Here is a 20,912-nt window from a genome sequence, read left to right on the forward strand (position 1 = left end):
TCCTACGGGCTATTCAAGGGAAAGATTAGTGATAATTCCTAATTTTTAACTTGATTTTTTGATATCATTCGTTAAGAAATCCCGATGTAGTTTGAAAAACGTTCCATTGCAAGTCAAAAAGTTTGGTTTCAGAACAACTGCGGATATTCCCATAGCAATTAACGGCATTCGTTACTTGCGTAGCATTATCTGAAATTACATATCAACCCAAATGAGCCAATTAATTAAATGAAATTTATTCTTAAGGCTGGTTAGGTTTTAAATCAATTTTCATTACGCGTAGCGGGTAACTGGTACCCGCACGGGTACCCGTGCGGGTACGGGTAGTTGTGCTGCGGGTAGCGGGTCGGGTAACGGGTAGCATTTTCGCTACCCGCGGCAACCCTACAAAGCTGTAGGTTTGAACCCGTAGGGAATAAACGAAAACATTCTGTTTTGATGTATCCGTTGACCGAGGTGCCTTATCGATGGAATTAAATGTAATGGCGTCAAACTCGCTGACTTGGGTATCAAAACGTCTTGCAAAATCAGAAATTCTATGAAACCATTTAGGGTGTTTTCATTCGCTATTCTACGATACATACGATGGGAAGGATAAATATGACCAGAACTGTAACCAATACTTTTGATAAATCTCCGATTCGACCAAAAATATTTGTTTAATTTGGACACATTTTTGCTTATTACGCTAAACTTATCTAAACAATTGAATGCTGAACAAATTATAGTGTACCAAGCATCAGAGCGGTCAACTTCGAGCGGGGGTGTCTTAATGTGGTACATATTATAATAGTCCATTGATAGCAGTGCACTCTCCTCCATTAAATTATTTAAATCCACAATTAAAACTTCTCGTAAGCCAAGATTGTACAAAACGACATAGTTGGTCATGTATTTTTTAATTTCGTTTTTAATTGTTGTAACCCATACGAAATACTGGAACGCCCAACTCGACTCAATGAAGCCAGGTAGGACCATGAAATATTGATCTCCTGCGAAGTATTCAATTTTTTCTGGTAGAATCGCAAACGTTGCCCAGCAATGTTGAACTGGATTGCGTCGCCGATGGGGAATAAATTTGTGATAGATTTGGGGTACTCCCCCCCCGAGCTATGCCCCTCGTAATTAAGTAGGACAATTGGTCCAAGCGTGGGGTTAGTGAGGGAGCTCCAGGAGGCATTTTTTGAAGTGAAAATCATTGTTGTGCAGTTTTCAAAAGGGTGAAGGTACTCGGCAGCCTTATCATGAGTTTCTACTTGATATTTCCTCTCGGTTTGTACTACTATCGGGCTAATGAGGCTAAACGTGGTTGTGAGCAACATTAGGAGAAGCAGATCTCTACAACGTGGGAACAACATTTTGTTTGCACCGTTGCATGAAAATTCTTTGTAATCAGTTTTGTTAGGTGTAGATTCAAGCAATAATGCAAGGATAAATATGAATAAATATTTAATTCTTTTGTTTAACATATAGTATTTAAAATAACTCACAATGGAGGTCTCCCAACGTATGCTCACAGATTTGGACGAAATTAGTGTCAATCGATCACAAGTATAATTAGTATGAAATTTGCAAATGGAACTATCTGCCAATGCGCAGGTTTGGCGGAGATATGTGCATTCAAAGCAGAAAAAAATGCGCAGGAAATTTGGAAAATGAAAAATATGCCTGCCTTTTGGTGCGTTTTCTCCGATTTCTATGCAAATATCTCCGCCAAACCTGCGCATTGGCAGATAGTTCCATTTGCAAATTTCATACTAATTATATTTGTGATCGATTGACACTAATTTCGTTCAAATCTGTGAGCATACGTTGGGAGACCTCCATTGTCAGTTAGACTGCACTATGTATGTAAATAAGTTCTAAAATATAAATATCCAATGAGAAGAGTTATGTATATTAACTCGTCCAATAAATAAGTTGTCAATTCAGTAATTGTTCAGCCAATGTCCTGGCAGGACAATTCACTAAAGTTTTTTACTGCCATAAATTAACGAATTTATGACAAGCTGAGTTCCTGATATGAAATTATTAAACTGCGAGAGTAGATTACTGCGGAGTTTCTTGGACGTGTCAATAATTTCTCCAAGAGTTTATTAAGCGTTAGCTAAGATACTAGCCATCTTGATAAGCTTTAAACGTTGTTTTGTGACAGGAACAAATTAAGTAGTGGCTAAATAACAGGGAACATGTTCGAATTATGGTGAGCAACTTTAACTCCTTGCAGAAAAGCCCGATTATTTAGGATGTGGATAATCACATAATGGCATATTCTCCTTTTTGAACGCCCAACTAAAACTTCGAATTTCATGAGTTTGAATTGTTTAATTTATCAAGACGTTATTACACGTAATTTTGCAACTGTCTCAAACTGCGCATTTGCAACTAAATACATGACAAACAGAGCTTAATTTTCCGTCAATTAAATGATTGCGTGAATTAAACCACAAGGATTTCGAACCATCTCGTTCGAAATAAATATTTAATGCTTCTACGAGTTACTAAACTTTGTGCAGAACGAAATCCTAAAAAAAAGCTTCTCATTTTGCATTTGAAAGCACATTATTTGCGACTGTATTCCAATGGTGCAGAATACATCAACTTGCCTTTTTCTGGCAAGTTCTCGATTAGCTAAATATGTACTTAATGCCCCCAATTATAACCTGATTCACGTAAAATGCTTGGAACTGCTCAAAATATGGCTGTTAATGTTACTAATTATATGCTGTAAAATTTTGGGAACTTTGAGACTATATGAAGTGAATGTTTTCGTTGCGAATATAATTCTATTCCATAAGTAAGCTGATTCTTGCTGGTTGAAGTTAGATCGGACCAAGGCTACTAAAACTTTGAGATTATGATGCATACCTAATTTTAATATACATATTTAAATATTTACTAAAATTATTGCAATTTGGAAACATGCAATTTTGGTTCATTATATTTTTGTCCGAGGAAATATTTCTTAGCGAAAACTGAAAACTGGCAGTAATGCCCATACATATGTATGAAGTAAAAGGTTCTGAAATATCGAAAAGTTTATGACTATACTAAAATGATTTTGTAGCCCCTTTACGACGAATTTAATAATATAAATGTTTCGAACGAAATATGTAAATAACCCAGCAGCATTTGTTTCTTCGAATTTATTTAATAGTCATAAATATTTAAGGTACATATTTCTTTAAATTATGCAAATTCCACCAGTTAATTAATAAATAGTGTAACATCCAGTCGAGCTCTTTCCGAAGAATTGCAGGACACCCACATATTTCTGGAAGCATAATAATAAACCAAACCGTGTAATTAGATTTAAAAAGCGACAAGTGTAAGAGAATTTGAAATATTTCCAACTTACGGCCCAATTCCAGTTAGGAAAACGTTCTGTTGGGTTTGTGCGATTCCACTATTTTCGCAAATAATATCTCCAAACGTGCGTTTTCTCAAGTGTTGAATTTGATACTCCCAGAAAGCCCCGGGACCACCGTTTCCATGCGTGAAGAAAAATCGGTCACCATCTTTAAGGAGTTTAAATTGCATTGCCTGTTTGAACATAAAGTTACAAATATTTAAAAATTTTGCACTTAAAAAAACATTTCCACTAAGAAATTTTGAAAAATTTTCCTATTCAAGCACTTGAATAGGAAAGAAACAAGAACTAACTGCGAAAAAGTGGTTTCAGCAATTTTGACCTGCAAGAAATACGATTTTTCATACGTGGTGTCGCTAAAGGGCGCACATTTCTTGCACTATCTCCCAATTTCTTGCACCCTGCATTTCCTACTTTTCGTTCAAGAAATGTAGAAAACCGGCCTAAAACGAAACTCTGTTCCTCACCTTCAAACAGTTAAAAGTTGGTCCGGTTAACGCATCTCCCTCCGGAATTTCGACAATTCCCCCCGTAAAAAGGTCAATTTGGTCCGGATTTTCAAACAAAGATTCAAACTTCGCCCAAGTTTCTTCACTAATTTGGTCCGGTTTTACAGTCCACGTGTCGATCGTATCTAACCCGCAAATTTTTCTGAATTCCATATAAGCCGGAAGCCCATGGTCTCTCCCACGCTGTAAATTTCGTGCAATTAAATCCGATCCGAATGCATGGCTTGGCTCTTGAAGGAGGTGATTTGTCAAATCCTCGGTAACGAAGGGATCACCGGTTTGAGCATTTTGAATTAAAAGCCCATTCAAAATATAGTTGTACCCTTTCCCACCGTCCTGCACGACTTGCGTATCGACAAAGAAGTTGTGTCGGATCCGGTACGATCCATGGCCGTCTCCAAGGCCGCGGAAGGTTTGAATTATCCCGTTGATGAAGGTGTGACCAAATCTGAAATTCATTTTCGTTCAAAAATTAGTTTAATATTTCAGAAAATACGTGGCATGAATTATTTTGGCGAACGTATCCCCTGGTCGTACTCATTGACAATGAGTCATTGTCAAAATAGATGGAATATTTCAAGCCCGAGTAAAAAGTTTAACAGCATGTCGAGCAGAAGTTTGACCAAATTCTCTACAAAAATTTGGCCCAATTTTCTCGAGATTTAGCGCGATTTCTGCAAAAATTTCTTGCGTAAAAGGTTTATGTATGAAACTTTCCCAATATTCTGAAAAATTTGGTTCAATTTTCTCCACAAAAACGTTATGTCGAGCGATTTCTGAAGAAACCTACATAATTAGGCTCGCACTCTTCCGCAGAATAAAATCAGATAAAATGTCCTTTAAAATAATGTAACAAAATTTTTACAGAGCGTGATTTACTTCATGCTTTGCAGAATTCGGCACGATGATTTTTGCTCGGACATCAAAACTCTTAATTTTGTCAATATTCCCACATTTCTGATAGACTCATATCATACCTGTACGCCGCATCTGCAAACGCGTGGAAAATTGTGGCATCTACATTGGCCTCGTATCTGGACCAGGAATCGGTCAACGTGAGGCCGAACCTATTCATCGTGTCGGCACCGAGAAGGACAGGAAGATACTCGCCATACACGACGTTCTGCCACTCCGCAATTACGAGTCGACGCGCTTCCTGAAATACTTTTTCATCATCCCAATGCGGCATTTGAGCCAGAATTTCGTCCGCGATTCGGTTATGTTCTCGGAACCATACTGTGAAACAATTTATAAAAAGTTAGGGCGATAATTAAGGTTAATTAAGGGCAAATACATATAAAATTTTGACCCCTACCCCCCCCCCCCGATGTTACCTATTTAGGTACCCCATGTTAGATATAATTAACATGCGAAGGATAAGATACTTTTCCCTTCACCACACTCAAATGAATCACAGATTACATGCTTTTTGCACATTCCCCAGTTTGTCATTTGTTAAGATGATTTAAGTTACACTCTTAAAAATAATGTTGTCACTTTGAAATGTACATAGATGCGCTCTGAATACGAATTTAAGTAAAATACACTAAATCCAGAGTTAAGATCACTCTGTATTAAGTTTACGTTAATGTGGATTTAGAATACTTTACTTTAATTGATACAGAATTGAGTGCATTTACTGTTCTAAGCGGTAACATTATTTTTAAGAGTGCACCTAGGTAACTGTTAAATAACTTACAAATGTGCATGGTGAGCAATCCGGGCATTTCGTTGACTCTGTCATCTCCCGCGACGAAGGTCCCCATTGGGATGGGCCTTTCTCCAAACTCGTCTTCAATTTCGCTATTCGTTGGAGGAAAATTCGGATTATCGGAATTTGATCGGAGTTTTCCTTAAAATATGGCATCGATTTCAATTGATATTAAAAATTCTAGTTTAGATTAATCCTAATATCTTACCGTTAACGTAGGCTCGAAGAAAGCCATGTCGAGTCTCTTCCGAACCATAAATGTTGGACCCGTCGAGGTACGAGGTTAAGGAATTGAGCTGTTCCCGAACACCGGTATCGGCTAAAATTTTGGGAGCATTATTTAAATTAAGTATGTAATAAGTAGTATTTATGATTAACTAAATACAAAAAATTGAAAAAGACATGAAAGATTCACAAGTTTATATCAAAAATGTGAGAATACTCTGTTTTGGAAAATGTTCAAATTTTTGAGAAGAAAATGTTCAAAGTTAGCATTTCCTTGGCGTAGGAGAAATTCCTCAAAATGAGGACAGAACTTTATGGACTAAATATCCATTAAAATCACGGCCTTATGTGCCTTTGTAGCTTATGCAGAAAGGGGTCTAATTACAAAATACGAAGCATAGTCTCCCTCCCGAATTAAACTATTTCTTATACATAAAACGACAATTCTCTTTGTGAAGAGCCAAAAGGTTAACACCGGGGTAATGTATGTAACACTTAAATTTGTGAAATTATTACTCGGAAAACAGAAGGCTGTTGATCTCGTAAAATCCATGCATCTCTCGGGCTCCTCTAAGTTAGAGAAGAATGAGTCATTTGCATAAATTGGGATAGGCCAGCAGTCCAGGTGTGAGACTTCCTTGCAGCAACGCTTATCTATTTAAGAAGTTTTTTTTAGTGATACAGATGAAATTTGCACTGCTTTTTTGCACCAACCTCCTTCCGGCACTAGTGAAAGGTCATGATCAACAAATTGTCCAAACTGCGGTAGCATGTTGGTAATTCGGGGATCCGGTTGGATCAAATCCGTATGTATGGTTGAGCTAATTAGGCGGGCGTTTGGCAGGGAAAACGGAACTTGAACGCCATCCCCACCCCGTTGCGCGTTATAGCCTGAATTGAATGAGGGAAATTTTAAACAATTTAACAAATTTATAATTCAACAGATATAACAAACTTGCGAAAACAGAATGCAGTTCCTGAGAAAATGTGACGTTTCGACACTTTATGACTTTTAACCTCGTTTATGCGGTCACCAGGTCGATGCAATTTCTAATTATTTGTTAAATCCTTTAATCGCTGAAGTGTATACGTTTAAGATCGTGTCAGAGCAAAAAGTTTGATACTTTTGACATTTGACATGATCACTGAGGCCGCGTGACCTTTGACCTACAAGGTTATTTAACGAACTCCCTTTTACTATTACAAATTTGTAGATGCCTGATGATATTGTAATGCAGAACTAAAAAAAACTTGATTCTTTTGAGATTGATCGTGCTGACAGACGGACAAATCGATCGCAATAAGTACGCTTGCGCTTGTTCACGACAAAAATGGAAATTTTGAGGAATGTTTTAAATTTTTAAATTTCTAGAAAAAAACACACCATCTGTATACACGGGAGCTAGCAGTCTAGTCATCGCCGTATATGATGCTCCCCACATCGGATTGTCTAAGTTGTTGCAGGTGCCGTTGACCATTCTGTATTTGTAGAGGGGGTTACAATCCTGCAGTTTCGCCGTGCAGAAATCTGGGCGTTGGTTCCTCACTATGTTTAAGGCGAGAGCTGGATCAACTCCTTGCCTGAAAAGGAAATTAATTCCGGATAAATATTTATACCACATATTTAGTATGAGAGGTGCACTCTTAGAAATCCAGTATTAAAATAATACCAAGCGGTATTCATACATATATGACTCTGCCAAATTGGCATTGATAAGTAAGATTGTGCAGTATGTATTTAATATTTACAATTGGGACGCAAACCATGTTCATACCAGAAAATTTTTTGACCATGTTACATAGTTTGAAATTGTAACCCTTTAGTAACCACGTTCAGCGCGGCACTTGCGCATCTATATGAACAATTCAACAAGTTTTTGGCGCCACAGTTCGTGAAACGCGCGAAACTTTTGCCACAAAGCGCAGAATCTGCGGGAAAACCGAGCATCTTCGTGAACTTGGGGCGCCCAAAAGTTGCCAAATTTTTCGCATTTGCGTACATAAATCCCTTGCTAAACGTAGTTTCTAAAGGGTTACTATATCAAACTTACATAGTTAAAAAATAATCTGGGTTGAACATGATTTGCATCCCAATTGTTAGCTTGGTATTTAAGGCAAAGAATATCGGTATCAAATTTTCACGGACCGATTTAATTTTATCACCATGCGAGAACAAATTTAACACCGTTAAATCAATACGTACAGGACTTTTTAAGAGTGTATGGACGCACAACTAAAAATTCTGACTCATACCGTAACAGGTTTGCATAAGTTTCCAAATTAAGGTTGCTCTGTTCCCCAAGGAATTCAGTCAATTCGTTGAATTTGACGTAAGTGTGACTCGGTGGGTCGCCTTGGGTTCGAAGAAGAGTGGCTAACCTGTGCTTCTCCATGGTATCTTCAGCTTCCTAAAAATGTAACAGTAGTTTGGATCATTTAAAAATGTTAAAATAGGTAAATCAATAAGCGCAGTGGCACAACTATACATAAATATTTTAGGGGCCCCTACGCAAATGGCGAAAAAGTAGCTTAAAAAATAGATTACAATTGATTCCATGTTATACATATTTAACACGTTTTGATTGGATTATTCTAATTTAGGTGTGCAACCATTTCATTGTAAAATAATTCAAAAATGTGTAAGCTTTAAAAAAATCAGCAAACCTTACGCTGAAAAATTGTTACCCTCATTTTGGGAAACACAATTTTGTCTTCGTATCGTACATAGAATAGTTTCCGAAGAAAAATAAACAAGCCAAGTTTAGCACAATCCTACGCTCTTAATGCTTAGGACTTCTAAATAAGTTAGAAGCTCGATTTTCTATCACAAAATCTTACGACGCTTGGAAAATCTCGGAATTATCGTAACATTCGTAGAATTTTATAGCTGGTCACCTTATTTGCATATTTTGACGCATTCGCTACAGACATAGAGTTTATTCAACATGGAAAGCCCGTATGTCTGAAACAGAGCTTTTTAATCTGCCATTTTTCTAATTAATTAGTGATTGATAACTAGAAGGAAAATATTTTGTCTAATTAATTGGTAATTAGTAATTAAACTCAGATTGCTAGTTAAGTCAGATAATTAGCTAATTAATTAGAATATTGACAATTAGTTGGTGATTTTTAGTGATTTTATAATTAATTAATAATTAAACTGGTTTCACGATACGATCATGAATACCCTTAATAACTATGTAAGTACTTACATGAATAGCATTTTCAACAATTTCTTCTAAGCTGGGCCCAGCACTGTTCGAAAATCCTGCGGAGAGCAATAAAGCTCCCGTGACGAGGATAAAATTTCTGCAATTAATTAATTTATGAAACCGTTACAAACACAATTTTCATATTTTTCTTAACTTAATCCGGCATACCGCATGGTCCTGAGAAATATGTGTGAGCCAAGGGCAGAATTTTTAGAATCGCTTCGCTTACGCTTAAACTTCTCAAGGTCGAAACTAAATAACTGAATTTTCAAATTTTTAGGGAGGTTTCTAAAATACTTTGGAGTTATAAAGTTGTTCGAACGTATTTAAGTTTATATATGCATACAATAATTTAGTTGAGATTCGATACGAATTATGGTAATTTAAGTTTTAAATTTTGGAAATTTTGAAATTTTGATTTAAATTTATAATATTTAAATATCAATAAATTATCTTATCACGATGGACCCATAAACAACTGTACGTGTCTCGTATCAATCGTCCTTTTATATGTGTCAATGTTCATAAATAAATATGTCGAATTAGATAAATAAAAACGATTGCCAATCCTTCCCACATTTTAAACTGGTTAAATATTAATTAATAATCCTATGTAAGTGTGATTGACTATTAATTTCCAATTCCAGAAATGAATGATTCCCAAGTAATATTTACATATTTGTGTATAAGCGTCATATCAAACATTCAACTGAATAATAATTGGGAACGTGTGAGTCACACGGTGTGACCGGATGTGATGTATATTTACCTTATCGGGCGTTAATTACACTAGATAATGATGGCCGACTAAATGGATGACTAAATTACAATTAAGTAAATAGAAATGTTTTTTAGTTTATGAGATAAGGTGCATAAATGCGTACAATTATCTGTATAACATGCACACACTCTTAGAAAACTGGTATAAAATCATTACTAACGTGGGAACGTACATGCCTTACATAAGGGACGCTACCGTTTAATGATGTCGTAGCACGGAAAAATTTACCACTGAGAAAGAAACTACTACCAATCCGGTAGGAAGTTATTACTAAATCAATACCAGGAATGTGACCTTGCCAGATTTTTAAGTGTGTATTTTTCCACGGAACGATTGTATGTAAATGCGATATTCAACTGTATGTATGCGATATAATTAAACAGAATTTTATGATTAGAGAAATGTGTCATATATTCCTAGTCAGTTATAAATATGTACAAAAATAGTTTGGGAAAAACAAGGAAATTATGCAAATACAAAAATAATAGCGTATAAATACATCTTTTAAATACATTTGTCATCTCCTTATAATATTAAAGTTGATATTTGTTCATTTCATATTCATGAAAAATAAGTGAATGAATAATTTTATTCATTACTCATTTTTCACCCTAAATATGCTTAATAGTATTTAGAAAAATAAGAAATCCATCTAATAAGGCGAATTTGACCTAAATAAAACGAATACAAAATTAATAATGGATAAATACATGTTCTTATAATGTAAATAATAATTAGTCAAATAATTCTTGAATTAGTTTTGAATGAAGAAATATTTTTTAAAAGGTATCAACTAACCTAACTTTTTAAAAAATCACATCAAATTTGTAAACAATTTTAAATAGTGTGCACCGGCTTCCTCAAACATGCAGGGCTTAATTACGGGGCGAGGGGCGCATCCGTCTGACTGACTGCGTCATCGGCGTCATTGTTCCCTCCTTGTCGTCGTCTAACGATGAATACACTATTTAAATAATGATAAAATTTAGAAATTATGTACATAAATGTGTGTACACTCTTAAAAATAATGTTCCCTTTTTTGAAAAGTAAATGCGCTCTGAATTCTAAATTACAAAATCCAAAGTAAACTTTACTCTTTATCAAGTCAAAGTTACTCTGGGTTTAGGACAGTTTATTTAGAGGGGGTTCACTTTTTTTAAATGATAACATTATTTTTAAAGGCGTACACAAATATTTACATGATTTTGTTTGATTTTTCCCGTCACGAAATGTGACGAAAACTTACGAAAACTTACGAAATCGCGATGACAAGGAGAACCGCGACAGAGCCCGTCACACTAGCTAGCCACGTGACCCAGGCCGTAGATTCGGTCGGATCTTCCGGGGCGAGGAAATCATTCCCGGATTCGGGCACAATTTCGGCCGGGGCGTCGAAATCATTTCCAGAATCGGGCACGATTTCTGGAACTCGATCACCAATGACGTTGACGTACACGTCCTTGTATACGTATCCGACAGGATTGGACGCATTACAGCCATAGTTCGCTGTAAATAAATAATTACATGGTATGTATTTCTCAATAAAGAAATATTTCTTAAAAATTTCTTTTCCAAGCTTCTCATAATTTTTTAAAAATTAGGTATATTTTTATATAAAGCTTGCTCACGTCAACCTTCGCATATCTCGTAAATAAATTGAACATAGCAAATTAACTTGTCAAGTTTTGTGAAATTTGCGAGATTTCGCAAAACTTTTGCTGGAAAACGGTAGGATTTTTTTTCACAAATTTGATGGACATGTTAGAATTTCACGATATTATTTCGAAAACTCATCCTTATCAAAAGAAATTACAGAAATCCATGGGAAAAATATCAAAATACGTATTTTTAGAAGGTTTGTGAGATTTGCGAAATCAAATTTTGCGAATCCCACCCTCTTCGATTTTAGCAAGTTTACTACCTGAGTTACAATAAGATGAGTACGCTCATAATTTACTCACCGGTATCGGACAAGGTGGCGTTCTCGATTACCAACATATTTCCGATATTGTGCCTCTTTGGGTTGGCTTCCGCATTGGCGAGGTCCTTCCCGTTATGAATCCAGGTGATCTCTGGGACGGGTAGACCTCCAGCCTCACACCAGAAGGCGGCCGTGCCACCTGCAATTAAGGAGATAATTAATTAGTGCATATTCATTACGAGTTTACATAGTTAGTAAAAAAACAAAGTTTGCAAATTCGAAAAAAATTGGTTTGCTAAAAAAATTTGAAGTTGCGCATCCCCACGGTTAATATTTTTTTGCGACGCGAACATTAATGAATACTATCAATATTGCAAAAATTAAAAGCTATGACCGTATTTTTGAAAAATATTTTGGAAATACCTTCTTTAATAGTTTGAACTTTGGGCTCGACGGTAAAATACGGCATGGCTACGAAAAAAAACATACAAGCTCTTAACACATAAATAAACAATATATTTGTCGAGCACACGCTTAGAAATCTTGTATTAAATTAATACAAAACGGTATTCATTACTGTCAAAGTGGGATGATTGACAAGGAAAACGCTGTAGAATTTAATAGCTCGGTATTAAAGTTTTACCAAATCTGGAGCAACCGGTATAAATAACGTTAATACCAAGTGGTAGTACGTTTAATACCGAGAAATTAATATCTGCCTGAATATACTAGATTTCTAAGAGTGTATCTACATATTTATGTATGTAACCTACCATGAACGGTCAACCTTATCGCGTAGGTGATTGGAAACCCAATTCCGTTAACAGCGGTCTAAAAAATGAGACAATTATGGAAACCACACTCTAAATAAGTTGGTGACAAATTGTCTCCCGCGGAGGTACATAAATTTTTTGTGGAATGGTTAAAAATACGTTTTATCACTAATACGAAAATAAGTCAAAAACTCAACCTGAACCCAACAAATTTCAAAAATTACTTTCATGCACCAATAAACCTCAGACAATAAAATTCTAAATTTAAACAAATAGCGACGCCACGTGTCTTTCGTGCATGATTTTTTGGCTTATTTTCTATTGGTAACAAAACGTTTCCGAAATCATTTTGGGGTACTACAAACAGTACCTCCGCGGGTGACAATTTCCCTCCACATTATTAACAGTGCATGTTTTTGTTCAAATAAATATTTATATATTTCCATACGCAACTATAACTACCTTCGTCTTCAAGTTTTCCGATGTGGTGAGGAGGTCATGAAAGAAAGGAAAAATAGCACAATTAATTAATTACTAATTTATGTGTAAGTAAATCGGGGTCTTAAAGTGCTTAAATTTATGTATGTATGTACCAGAGAAATCCACATTATTAATCTTAAGGGTCTTCCCATAGTTAAGGTATTCAATACCAGGAGGAAGAGGGGAACCTTTTTTTATCCAGCTGACCTTCGGCAACGGCCTACAGAGAAATATTTACAAATCGTAATCAGAAAAAATTTTGGATTAGACCGGAAAGTTTTGAAAAAAAACGATTTTTTTTCAATGTAATTCTGTCAATTCGAAACTTTCCCTTATTTTATTACCACCCACCCATGTTTTATGTATGAGCGAGTAAACTTAAAAATACTTGTAGGTTTTTGAAAAACGAATGCATTCTAAATTCTAAATTCAGTAAAGTATTCTAAATCCAGTGTAAACTTGGCTCTTTATCGAGATAACGTTACTCTGGATTTTGTATAATTTGCTTAACCTCATTGCGACCAAAATTCGTAATATAATGTATTTCAAAACAAGTCCATAAGAGACCAAATAAATACGTTAAGATTTTTCTAAATTTCACAAAATACAAGCATTTCCGTAGTGTATTTCGGAAAATTTTATGGTAGGTACCCTTTTTGATATTTATCTCCAAATTTTTTTGGAATTTTCTATTGTTAACAAGATTTTTTGGTAATTTTTATAAAAAAAAAATAACTCAAAACCTGGAAACTCGTTGAAATTAGTATTGGTCTTTTATAAAAAAAACACAAATTTAATTGACTACTACAAATTAAGTTAATTATAAAATCCACATCGTACTCAAGGGATTTCTTAAAAAGAATTGTGGTCACAGAGAGGTTAATTTAGACTGATATCACTTTTCAAAAAAGGGTAACAATATTTTTAGGAGTGAAATTTTCTTACGTTCCGCTTGGAATGCACCACAGGGATGCGGATCCTCCCTTGAGAGCGACCACGTGTGGCTTGGTGACATACAGGAAATCGGGAGACCTATCATAAACTGTGGCCGGGTCGATGAGGAAGGGGTAGACCCCCAAATAGACCGGATTGCCAATTGTGAACTTATCACTAGAATCAGAAAATATTAATGGATAAGCATTTAATTCCTAAATCGTGGAAATGTGTATTTAATATTTAGCAAACAATGCGAAAATGGATACGAAGAAAATACGAATTTTCCGAAAATTTCTATGGTTTTAAATGGATGCATGTATAATGTTCTGGATTGTTTGTAGTCGGATTTCTTTGAGTAAAACAATCGTTGAAATATTTACAAAATATGAATACTTCGCAAAATATTTGGCAAGCGAGAATTCACACAAAATGAGACATTGTCGCAAATATTTAAACTAATTCTAAGTAATTTACTAAAAATGGTGGTCTCCCAGTGTAGGATCTATGATTTTGAGCAAATTAGAGTTAACCTATCATAACTTTAATTACTATGATCTCTCAATATGGACACGTTTGGCCGAGATATTTGCATCCAAAGAGAGAAAAACGCTTCGTAAATTTGGAAAGTGCAAAATTTTATCTCGTCTCTGAAAATTCAGTTTGGTAAAAACTTCCACAATTTCCGAACTAGGTTCGAGGGAAGAAAGTTGGTACATAAATAAATCAGAAAGTCTCTTTGGAAGGCATTTGAAAGTTTACGGAAACATTCGAAAATGCCCGGGAATCTCAAAAAATTTATGGGGGTTTGGGCGAAAATAATTTTTCCGATGGGGGAAGTTTGTTATATTTTACTAGACTGTTGAATGCAAATATTTATCTCTGCCGGACCTGAGCATCGGGAGATCTTATCTTTTACAAATTGCACACCAATTAAATTTGTGCTTGATTAACATTAATTTGCTCAAAATCGTTGGGAGACCTCCAGTATAAGACGGCACTGACCTTACTGCCGAGTACGAGGCGCCTGTAAAAGTGTGATGAATTTTCAAATTTTCAAATCTCAACTAAAAAAAACCTTGTACATAAACAAATCATTTTATTTAACTTACAGTAGTAGAACGAATCTTTACTTTTATCTTCTTCCGTGATGGTCGAGAAGAACAGCGTCCCGTTCTCCGGATCCGTAGTGATTCTTGGGTCAGTTATGTTCTTCAGGGTGGCTGGTCGGTAGTAGGTATTCTGAAAAAAATACAAATAAATGAAAGTTCCAACTCATATCCAGGGGTTCATTATTTTTTAGCCCGAGTCAGAGCTTATCTACCCGTCATCATAATTGTCTGGCTGTCTGTCTATCCATTAAACTTATCTAGTCGACTTGAAATTTTGCACATGCATCTTCCAAACTTTTCCCGACTCAAAATTATTTTTCTCCAAACCCCTACGAATTTTGGAATGTTTTCGAGGAATTTTTGAAAGTTTATGGAAACTTTCGAATGCCTTCCGCCTAAAAGACACAGTTCGGAAATTCCGATACTTTTTTTTGCATATTTTAGTAGAATATGCAAAATATGTAGGAATAAAATTTGAAAATTAGCAAAATAAAAGCTGTCGAAAATAAAAAGCTGTCGTGGTGGTTTTGTACTCACTTTAATTATTAATGACAACCTGACTCGGGCTAGGTAAGGTTGTACTGTGTATGTATTTTCTTGATAAGAAATACATGCTAACTTTGATAATCCAGTAGACTTCCGGTTTCGGATAGCCATGAGGAGGACTGCAGGTAAGGTTGAAGGGAGATCCGATCTTGGCGTACTCCACGGTCGCCTTCTCCACCTCCGGAAACGATTCCATCTCCGCCTCCCGCACGAACACGCTATTACTCGTTGCAGTTCCAAACTATAAAATTATAATTATTTAACTGATTATAAAGTTTACACATTCAAATTCTTTCTTAAAAGACACCCGTTTTTGCTAAGAAATTTGCTCTTCATCGCTGGAAAAAACACGTTGTTTTCGCGATTTAAGAAAATATTTCTAATTTTTCAATTTAATCTGACTGATTTTTTTAAATTTCTTCAAAACATGTATTCCAATACACACTTAAAAATAGTTTACATAAATCATAACCAATCTAAATTTCATATTAAATAAACTATGCAAAATCCCGAGCAAACTTTACTATTTTTCAAGTCACCGTTAAACTCCAGATTTCGTACAGTTTACAAACGTAACCTAATTTTAGGCTTGATTTTTTAACATAACTCGCTAAACACAATCCGTGCGCAGCTTGAAAAAAATAACGTTCCATTTGTAGTTTTTTTTTTAGAAAAACGGAAATATTCATGTAAAAAATAGAAATCTCCATTTTTTTTAACCAACCTGGTTACTGGCAAAGCACTGGTAATGCCCCGCATCTTCCTTTTCGGTGTCATTTACCACCAAGCTTCCACTTCCGGGTTGTAGGAAGATCCTGTCATTGGTCGGGCCCAGGTCGAATTCTTCCCCGTCCTTGAACCATGTAAAGCTGGGGGTAGGTTCCCCTGTCGCCTCGCAGGGGAGGACGAACCCTTCACCGGAAAAGAAGAGGACTTCTTCCGTGGAGGGCTGTTGAACGATGAAGGGAGGAGATTCGACTGGAAATTCGACTGGAGATTCGACTGGAATAGCTAGAAAACAATATTTATTTATGCAATAATTATAACTTTAATTGTAGTTGGAATTAAGTTCCGAGTTGATGAATAATTATTAAAATTACAGCATTTTTAATCATTGCTCCGCTCTGGGAATTGATTTTAACATTCTGAACGATAAATTTGTACTGGGTAAGATGACGGATAAAATGGGGACACGTTTTTAACCAATTTTTCTTACATTTGAGATCACGTGTTTCAAAAATGTGAGTACTTAGTTAATTTTAAGAAATTGGAAACGATACGCTGGACAAATTCGTTGTTCAGAATTATATAAAGAATTTCCACATCGGAATCGATAACTTATCGTCAAGGTCAACAAAGGTTTGATCATTTTTCTTCTCTGAGATTTTAATTTAACCTTCTGGACGACAAATCTGTAGCGAATTAGGTATTGATAGAATGGCTGTGACTTTTTAATTTGCAATTTTTGTCAAAATTTCCAATCTGTTAAGATCTGAAGTGTAAAAAAATGATGTTATCTTGTACAAATTAGTCGTCCATAATTTTTAAATAAATTCCCAGAGCGGATAAATACTTAAAAATGTACGGATTCGTAATCTAGTCCTACGTTAAACAAGATAAATTTAATTAATTAGGTGTAATAATTAAGTAAAATATGTACCGCTCTCTTGACACATTCCCGATCCGAGGAGGAACAGCCAGAAGAAAAAGTTCATTCTCGACATCTTGACAATTTTTCTGATGAATTTACTGCTGCTGCTGCTGCTGTTCGAAATTTCCCTGTGAAGAAAAAATAAATAAATATTTCCTTACTTGTTTCTTGCGGAAATCCATTTTTTCAAGTTTGACTCACCCTTTTTAAAAACAACGAGAGTAAAAATTGGAGAAATTATGGAGGATGGGAAAATAAATAAAAAATTGCGAATTTATTTTGCAAATCCTGCATCCTGCCGACTGCTTCCGTGGTGACTGTGACGGCCGTCCGAGCGCGCAACAGGCTTGATGCTCGGGTCGGGGTGAAATTGCGATGCAATAAACAAAGGGCGGATATGGATTTATGAAAAAATGCTGAAAAATATATTTCATATTTAAGATAAAAAATATTTACGAAATATGCACGAAAAAAACATTAATATAAAATTTTTTGAGAAATTAGTATTTCTGAATATATGCAGATATTGCTAATAATGGATTTTTTAAAAGTCAAAATTCTTTAAGCAATAAAATTTCGTCTCGTATCGTATAATTATCGTTAAAATATTTGCAAGGAATGTCTATATTTTTTTTAATATCTAAAAGATGGACCCACCAATTACATACTTTTTCTAATAAACTAAGGAATATTTTTAAATAGGTCGGAAAACCTAGAAATTTTTAGCAATATGCGAAAAAATTTTGGAATTTTTATTATCCATAAGAATTATGAAACACGCACATCAACACAGGATCGGAAATGTGCGGATGTCCATAAGTTATGTAATGAAGAGTAAATCAAGAATTATGTTTATTATTTATTAAGTTTTCACTGTATAAATGGGGTACCTTGAGAAATTCATTAAATAATGCAAATTTTAGATCAAATTGATAAATTATTATTTTCAAAATTTGAATAAATGATGAAAAGTTTAAACTTTGTTCATTATAACCAAAGAAATATTTCTGAACAGTTATGATTAAATATTAAATATAAGTATTCATATTTATCATAATTAATATTACATTTATGTAAAATTGGTAACTACTTATCATCAATTTTTTATCAATTCCTTTCTAACTTTGCACACTTATCGCGACATCGGTCAATCTAATTCCGGCCAAATTATCCTCCCCGTTCAACACGTGCATCATCCCGTCTAATAATTCTTGTTCCAAAATTCCCAACAATTTGGAAACATTCCCATAATTATGATTCCCACCTCCACCCAAATATCCCCCCTCTTTACTCAATAAATCTACAAAAGTTTTACTCACGTGGGGATGAAAGAACATTTTTGACGCCAAATAAAATCGGGATCTATCCGAAATTTCATTCAGTTTGGAGACCTCGTCATAAATATCGTGCCAATTATTGGATTTATTTCCAAAATCGACCGGAATTCGGATCAGTATTTGATCATCATTGAGCCAATGCGACCCCAGAAGGAAATGTTCGATTGAATGCTCAACCGCGTTAAAGATGAAATAAGTTAACAATCCCTCCATTAAATTGGCGAGGTGATAGATATTGCCATTTTTGTTGCCAAAATATTCGCCAACTTCCCCCCTCACAATACTTTTCAGGGGTAGCTTATTCTGCAATTCAGATAAAAACAGGTTACAAAATTCTATCTCTTTTTCATCCCCCAGAATCAGATTAATCACGCCACGAACAAAGGTCTTCACCGGTTTTAAGAAACCATTCATAAATTTCTGATGAGTAAAGATATCCTGAAAACGATTATCTCGCTGTTCATTTAAGAAGGAAATTTTGTTAAATTTCCCATAAATCGGGTGACCCTCTAACCCATCGCAGATTAATTTCGTCATATTATACGCACCATTATTTTTAGTGCCGACACCAAAAGCGTAATATAGCGAATTTTCCGCCCAAAGGACGGATTCTTTAAAATTTAGGGCGTTCGCATCAACGCCCGTTTGGCTGGTGGAGTGTGCCCCAATTATTTGCGAGATTAGCAAATTTGAATATTTTTTGGTACTATTTTGGGTCAAAATTGAGTCAAAAGTGAGAGAAATTGGACCGGACAGGACAAAATGTAGGAGTGGGTGGAGTCCTAGGCTGGAAATATAGCTCGAATTAAGGGTCGCGTGTAGCTTTGCGACCTCCCAGGCAACGCCATCTCCTGGATAGAGAAGTTTAAGGGAGTCTAATATCTGGGGAAATGGCGGCATTATTTTAAAGGGATCTACCCCATCGCAGGATATAGTTTCATACAAATTTTCAATTGCGATAGAAACTAAGCTAAGTTTCGTATTACTACTTCCGGTTTTGAATAAAACTACGCAAGGACATAGCACCGCGTTGTCTTCTAGCTTCAAGGCTAGTACACGGATTCCGGTTAAATCCGCGATAAAATATTTCGTGTCGGACTTATCCTTGGATAAGCCATATAATTTTCTATAAGGATCAAAATCTGGGTTATCTTGATCCAAGTAAGTAACCATTTTGTAGTATTGCGTCTCCGTAAATTTCTTAATAAAATCTGAATCGCTTATCAATTTCGGGGGTTGAATGGCTTTCATATCGTAAGTCGGCTTACCCCGGCCTGCCAACATGTACTTGGTTTTAACAGTGCTGTTATAATTGAGCAGTAATTCGTAAGGAATTTGATTAATCGGGATCATAATGTGGCCCGGATGTAGGACAGGGACACATTTTTTATCGGAGGGTATGATCATCTCAGTGGTCCGAGCAGCCCTATAATTGTGAAGGGTTAGTTGATGAGCTTCAGATCGTTTCAGTTTTTCGTAAAGTTCGATATATTTTGAAATAGAATGGGATGCCGACATTCCTCGGAGAAGGATCCAATACAGGGTGCCGCGATGGTAAGATTTAAGCTGAAGTAGATTTTTGAAGGGGAAGTTACCAAAGTGGATTTGTTTGTAGAGAGAGTATAAGACGTCCTTATCCTTTGATGAGATTAGGGCAGGATTTAGCGTTGAGATTAGCACGTTTGAGACGTTTTTGAATGTGGCCATTTCATCTGGCTGGTTCTTAGGTGGGGAAATATTTTCGTGATTGATTTCTGGTTGCCATGGAGTTAGCGATGCGACATCCTCGTTTTTGGGTGAGGTTTTATTGAATGGTGGTTGGCATGGTGATATGGAAGTGGTTATAATTGATTTTTTCCTTAATTTTTGTTCATGATCTTGTCGTTTCGTTTTTTTCCAGAGCTTTAAGAAATTCAGAGACAGGAACAGGATTAAAATTCCATTCACCAGGGCAGCGAATATTGGGTAGTTTAGAGAAATTTCTGACATCGCTCGGCTTCTATAATAAATTTCAAGAAAATAATAAACTGATTACTAATTTTTAAAATCAATAATTTCACAATTCTATTAATTTTTATTCTATTATTGAATTAAAATTAAAATTTACTAACCTGATTTTCTACGAGAAATAAAAATGTTCCCAAATTTGTTGAGACTGATAAATATTTCGAAATTAAGACTTTATAATGATGATATGATTTTATTTATGTAGCTCTGCAGTAGCTGGTGACAAAGTTAATATAACTTGTCTTCCCCCTGTGACCACATTATATATGCAGTTGTGAACGTCGTCACTAGAAATGCTATTGCGCAATATTTGCATTTGTATGCAAATGAGTATATTGTTGACC

The 20,912-nt window shown here is 35.4% G+C and overlaps 3 protein-coding genes across 3 annotated transcripts; all 3 read right to left on the reverse strand.

The window, feature by feature from the left end:
* Window positions 1-3,131: 3,131 nt before the first annotated feature.
* On the reverse strand, window positions 3,132-9,512 carry LOC110855007 (peroxidasin). The gene is made up of 12 exons (XM_022103440.2): window positions 9,196-9,512; window positions 9,028-9,124; window positions 8,069-8,223; window positions 7,200-7,396; window positions 6,530-6,706; window positions 6,332-6,469; window positions 5,799-5,909; window positions 5,579-5,731; window positions 4,857-5,115; window positions 3,838-4,327; window positions 3,359-3,543; window positions 3,132-3,274 (listed from the first exon to the last, which is right to left on the reverse strand). The coding sequence occupies exons 1-12, from the start codon at window positions 9,198-9,200 to the stop codon at window positions 3,208-3,210; spliced, it is 2,034 nt and encodes a 677-aa protein (XP_021959132.1). The 5' UTR covers window positions 9,201-9,512; the 3' UTR covers window positions 3,132-3,207.
* Window positions 9,513-11,913: 2,401 nt separating this feature from the next.
* On the reverse strand, window positions 11,914-17,555 carry LOC118436961 (neuroglian-like). Its single transcript, XM_035855683.1, has 12 exons — window positions 17,426-17,555; window positions 17,234-17,352; window positions 16,298-16,584; window positions 15,647-15,814; window positions 15,028-15,157; window positions 14,921-14,942; window positions 13,928-14,092; window positions 13,096-13,202; window positions 12,965-12,970; window positions 12,503-12,560; window positions 12,153-12,200; window positions 11,914-11,928 (listed from the first exon to the last, which is right to left on the reverse strand). Exons 2-10 carry the CDS (start codon window positions 17,295-17,297, stop codon window positions 12,550-12,552), a joined length of 960 nt encoding a protein of 319 aa, XP_035711576.1. The 5' UTR covers window positions 17,298-17,352; window positions 17,426-17,555; the 3' UTR covers window positions 11,914-11,928; window positions 12,153-12,200; window positions 12,503-12,549.
* A 682-nt stretch (window positions 17,556-18,237) lies between these two features.
* Window positions 18,238-20,796, reverse strand: LOC118436949. The gene is made up of 2 exons (XM_035855669.1): window positions 20,673-20,796; window positions 18,238-20,560 (listed from the first exon to the last, which is right to left on the reverse strand). The coding sequence occupies exon 2, from the start codon at window positions 20,548-20,550 to the stop codon at window positions 18,343-18,345; it is 2,208 nt and encodes a 735-aa protein (XP_035711562.1). The 5' UTR covers window positions 20,551-20,560; window positions 20,673-20,796; the 3' UTR covers window positions 18,238-18,342.
* Between the last annotated feature and the right edge of the window lie 116 nt (window positions 20,797-20,912).

Source organism: Folsomia candida, unplaced genomic scaffold (assembly GCF_002217175.1).
Source record: "Folsomia candida strain VU population unplaced genomic scaffold, ASM221717v1 Fcan01_Sc011, whole genome shotgun sequence".
Taxonomy (NCBI): Eukaryota; Metazoa; Arthropoda; class Collembola; order Entomobryomorpha; family Isotomidae; genus Folsomia; species Folsomia candida.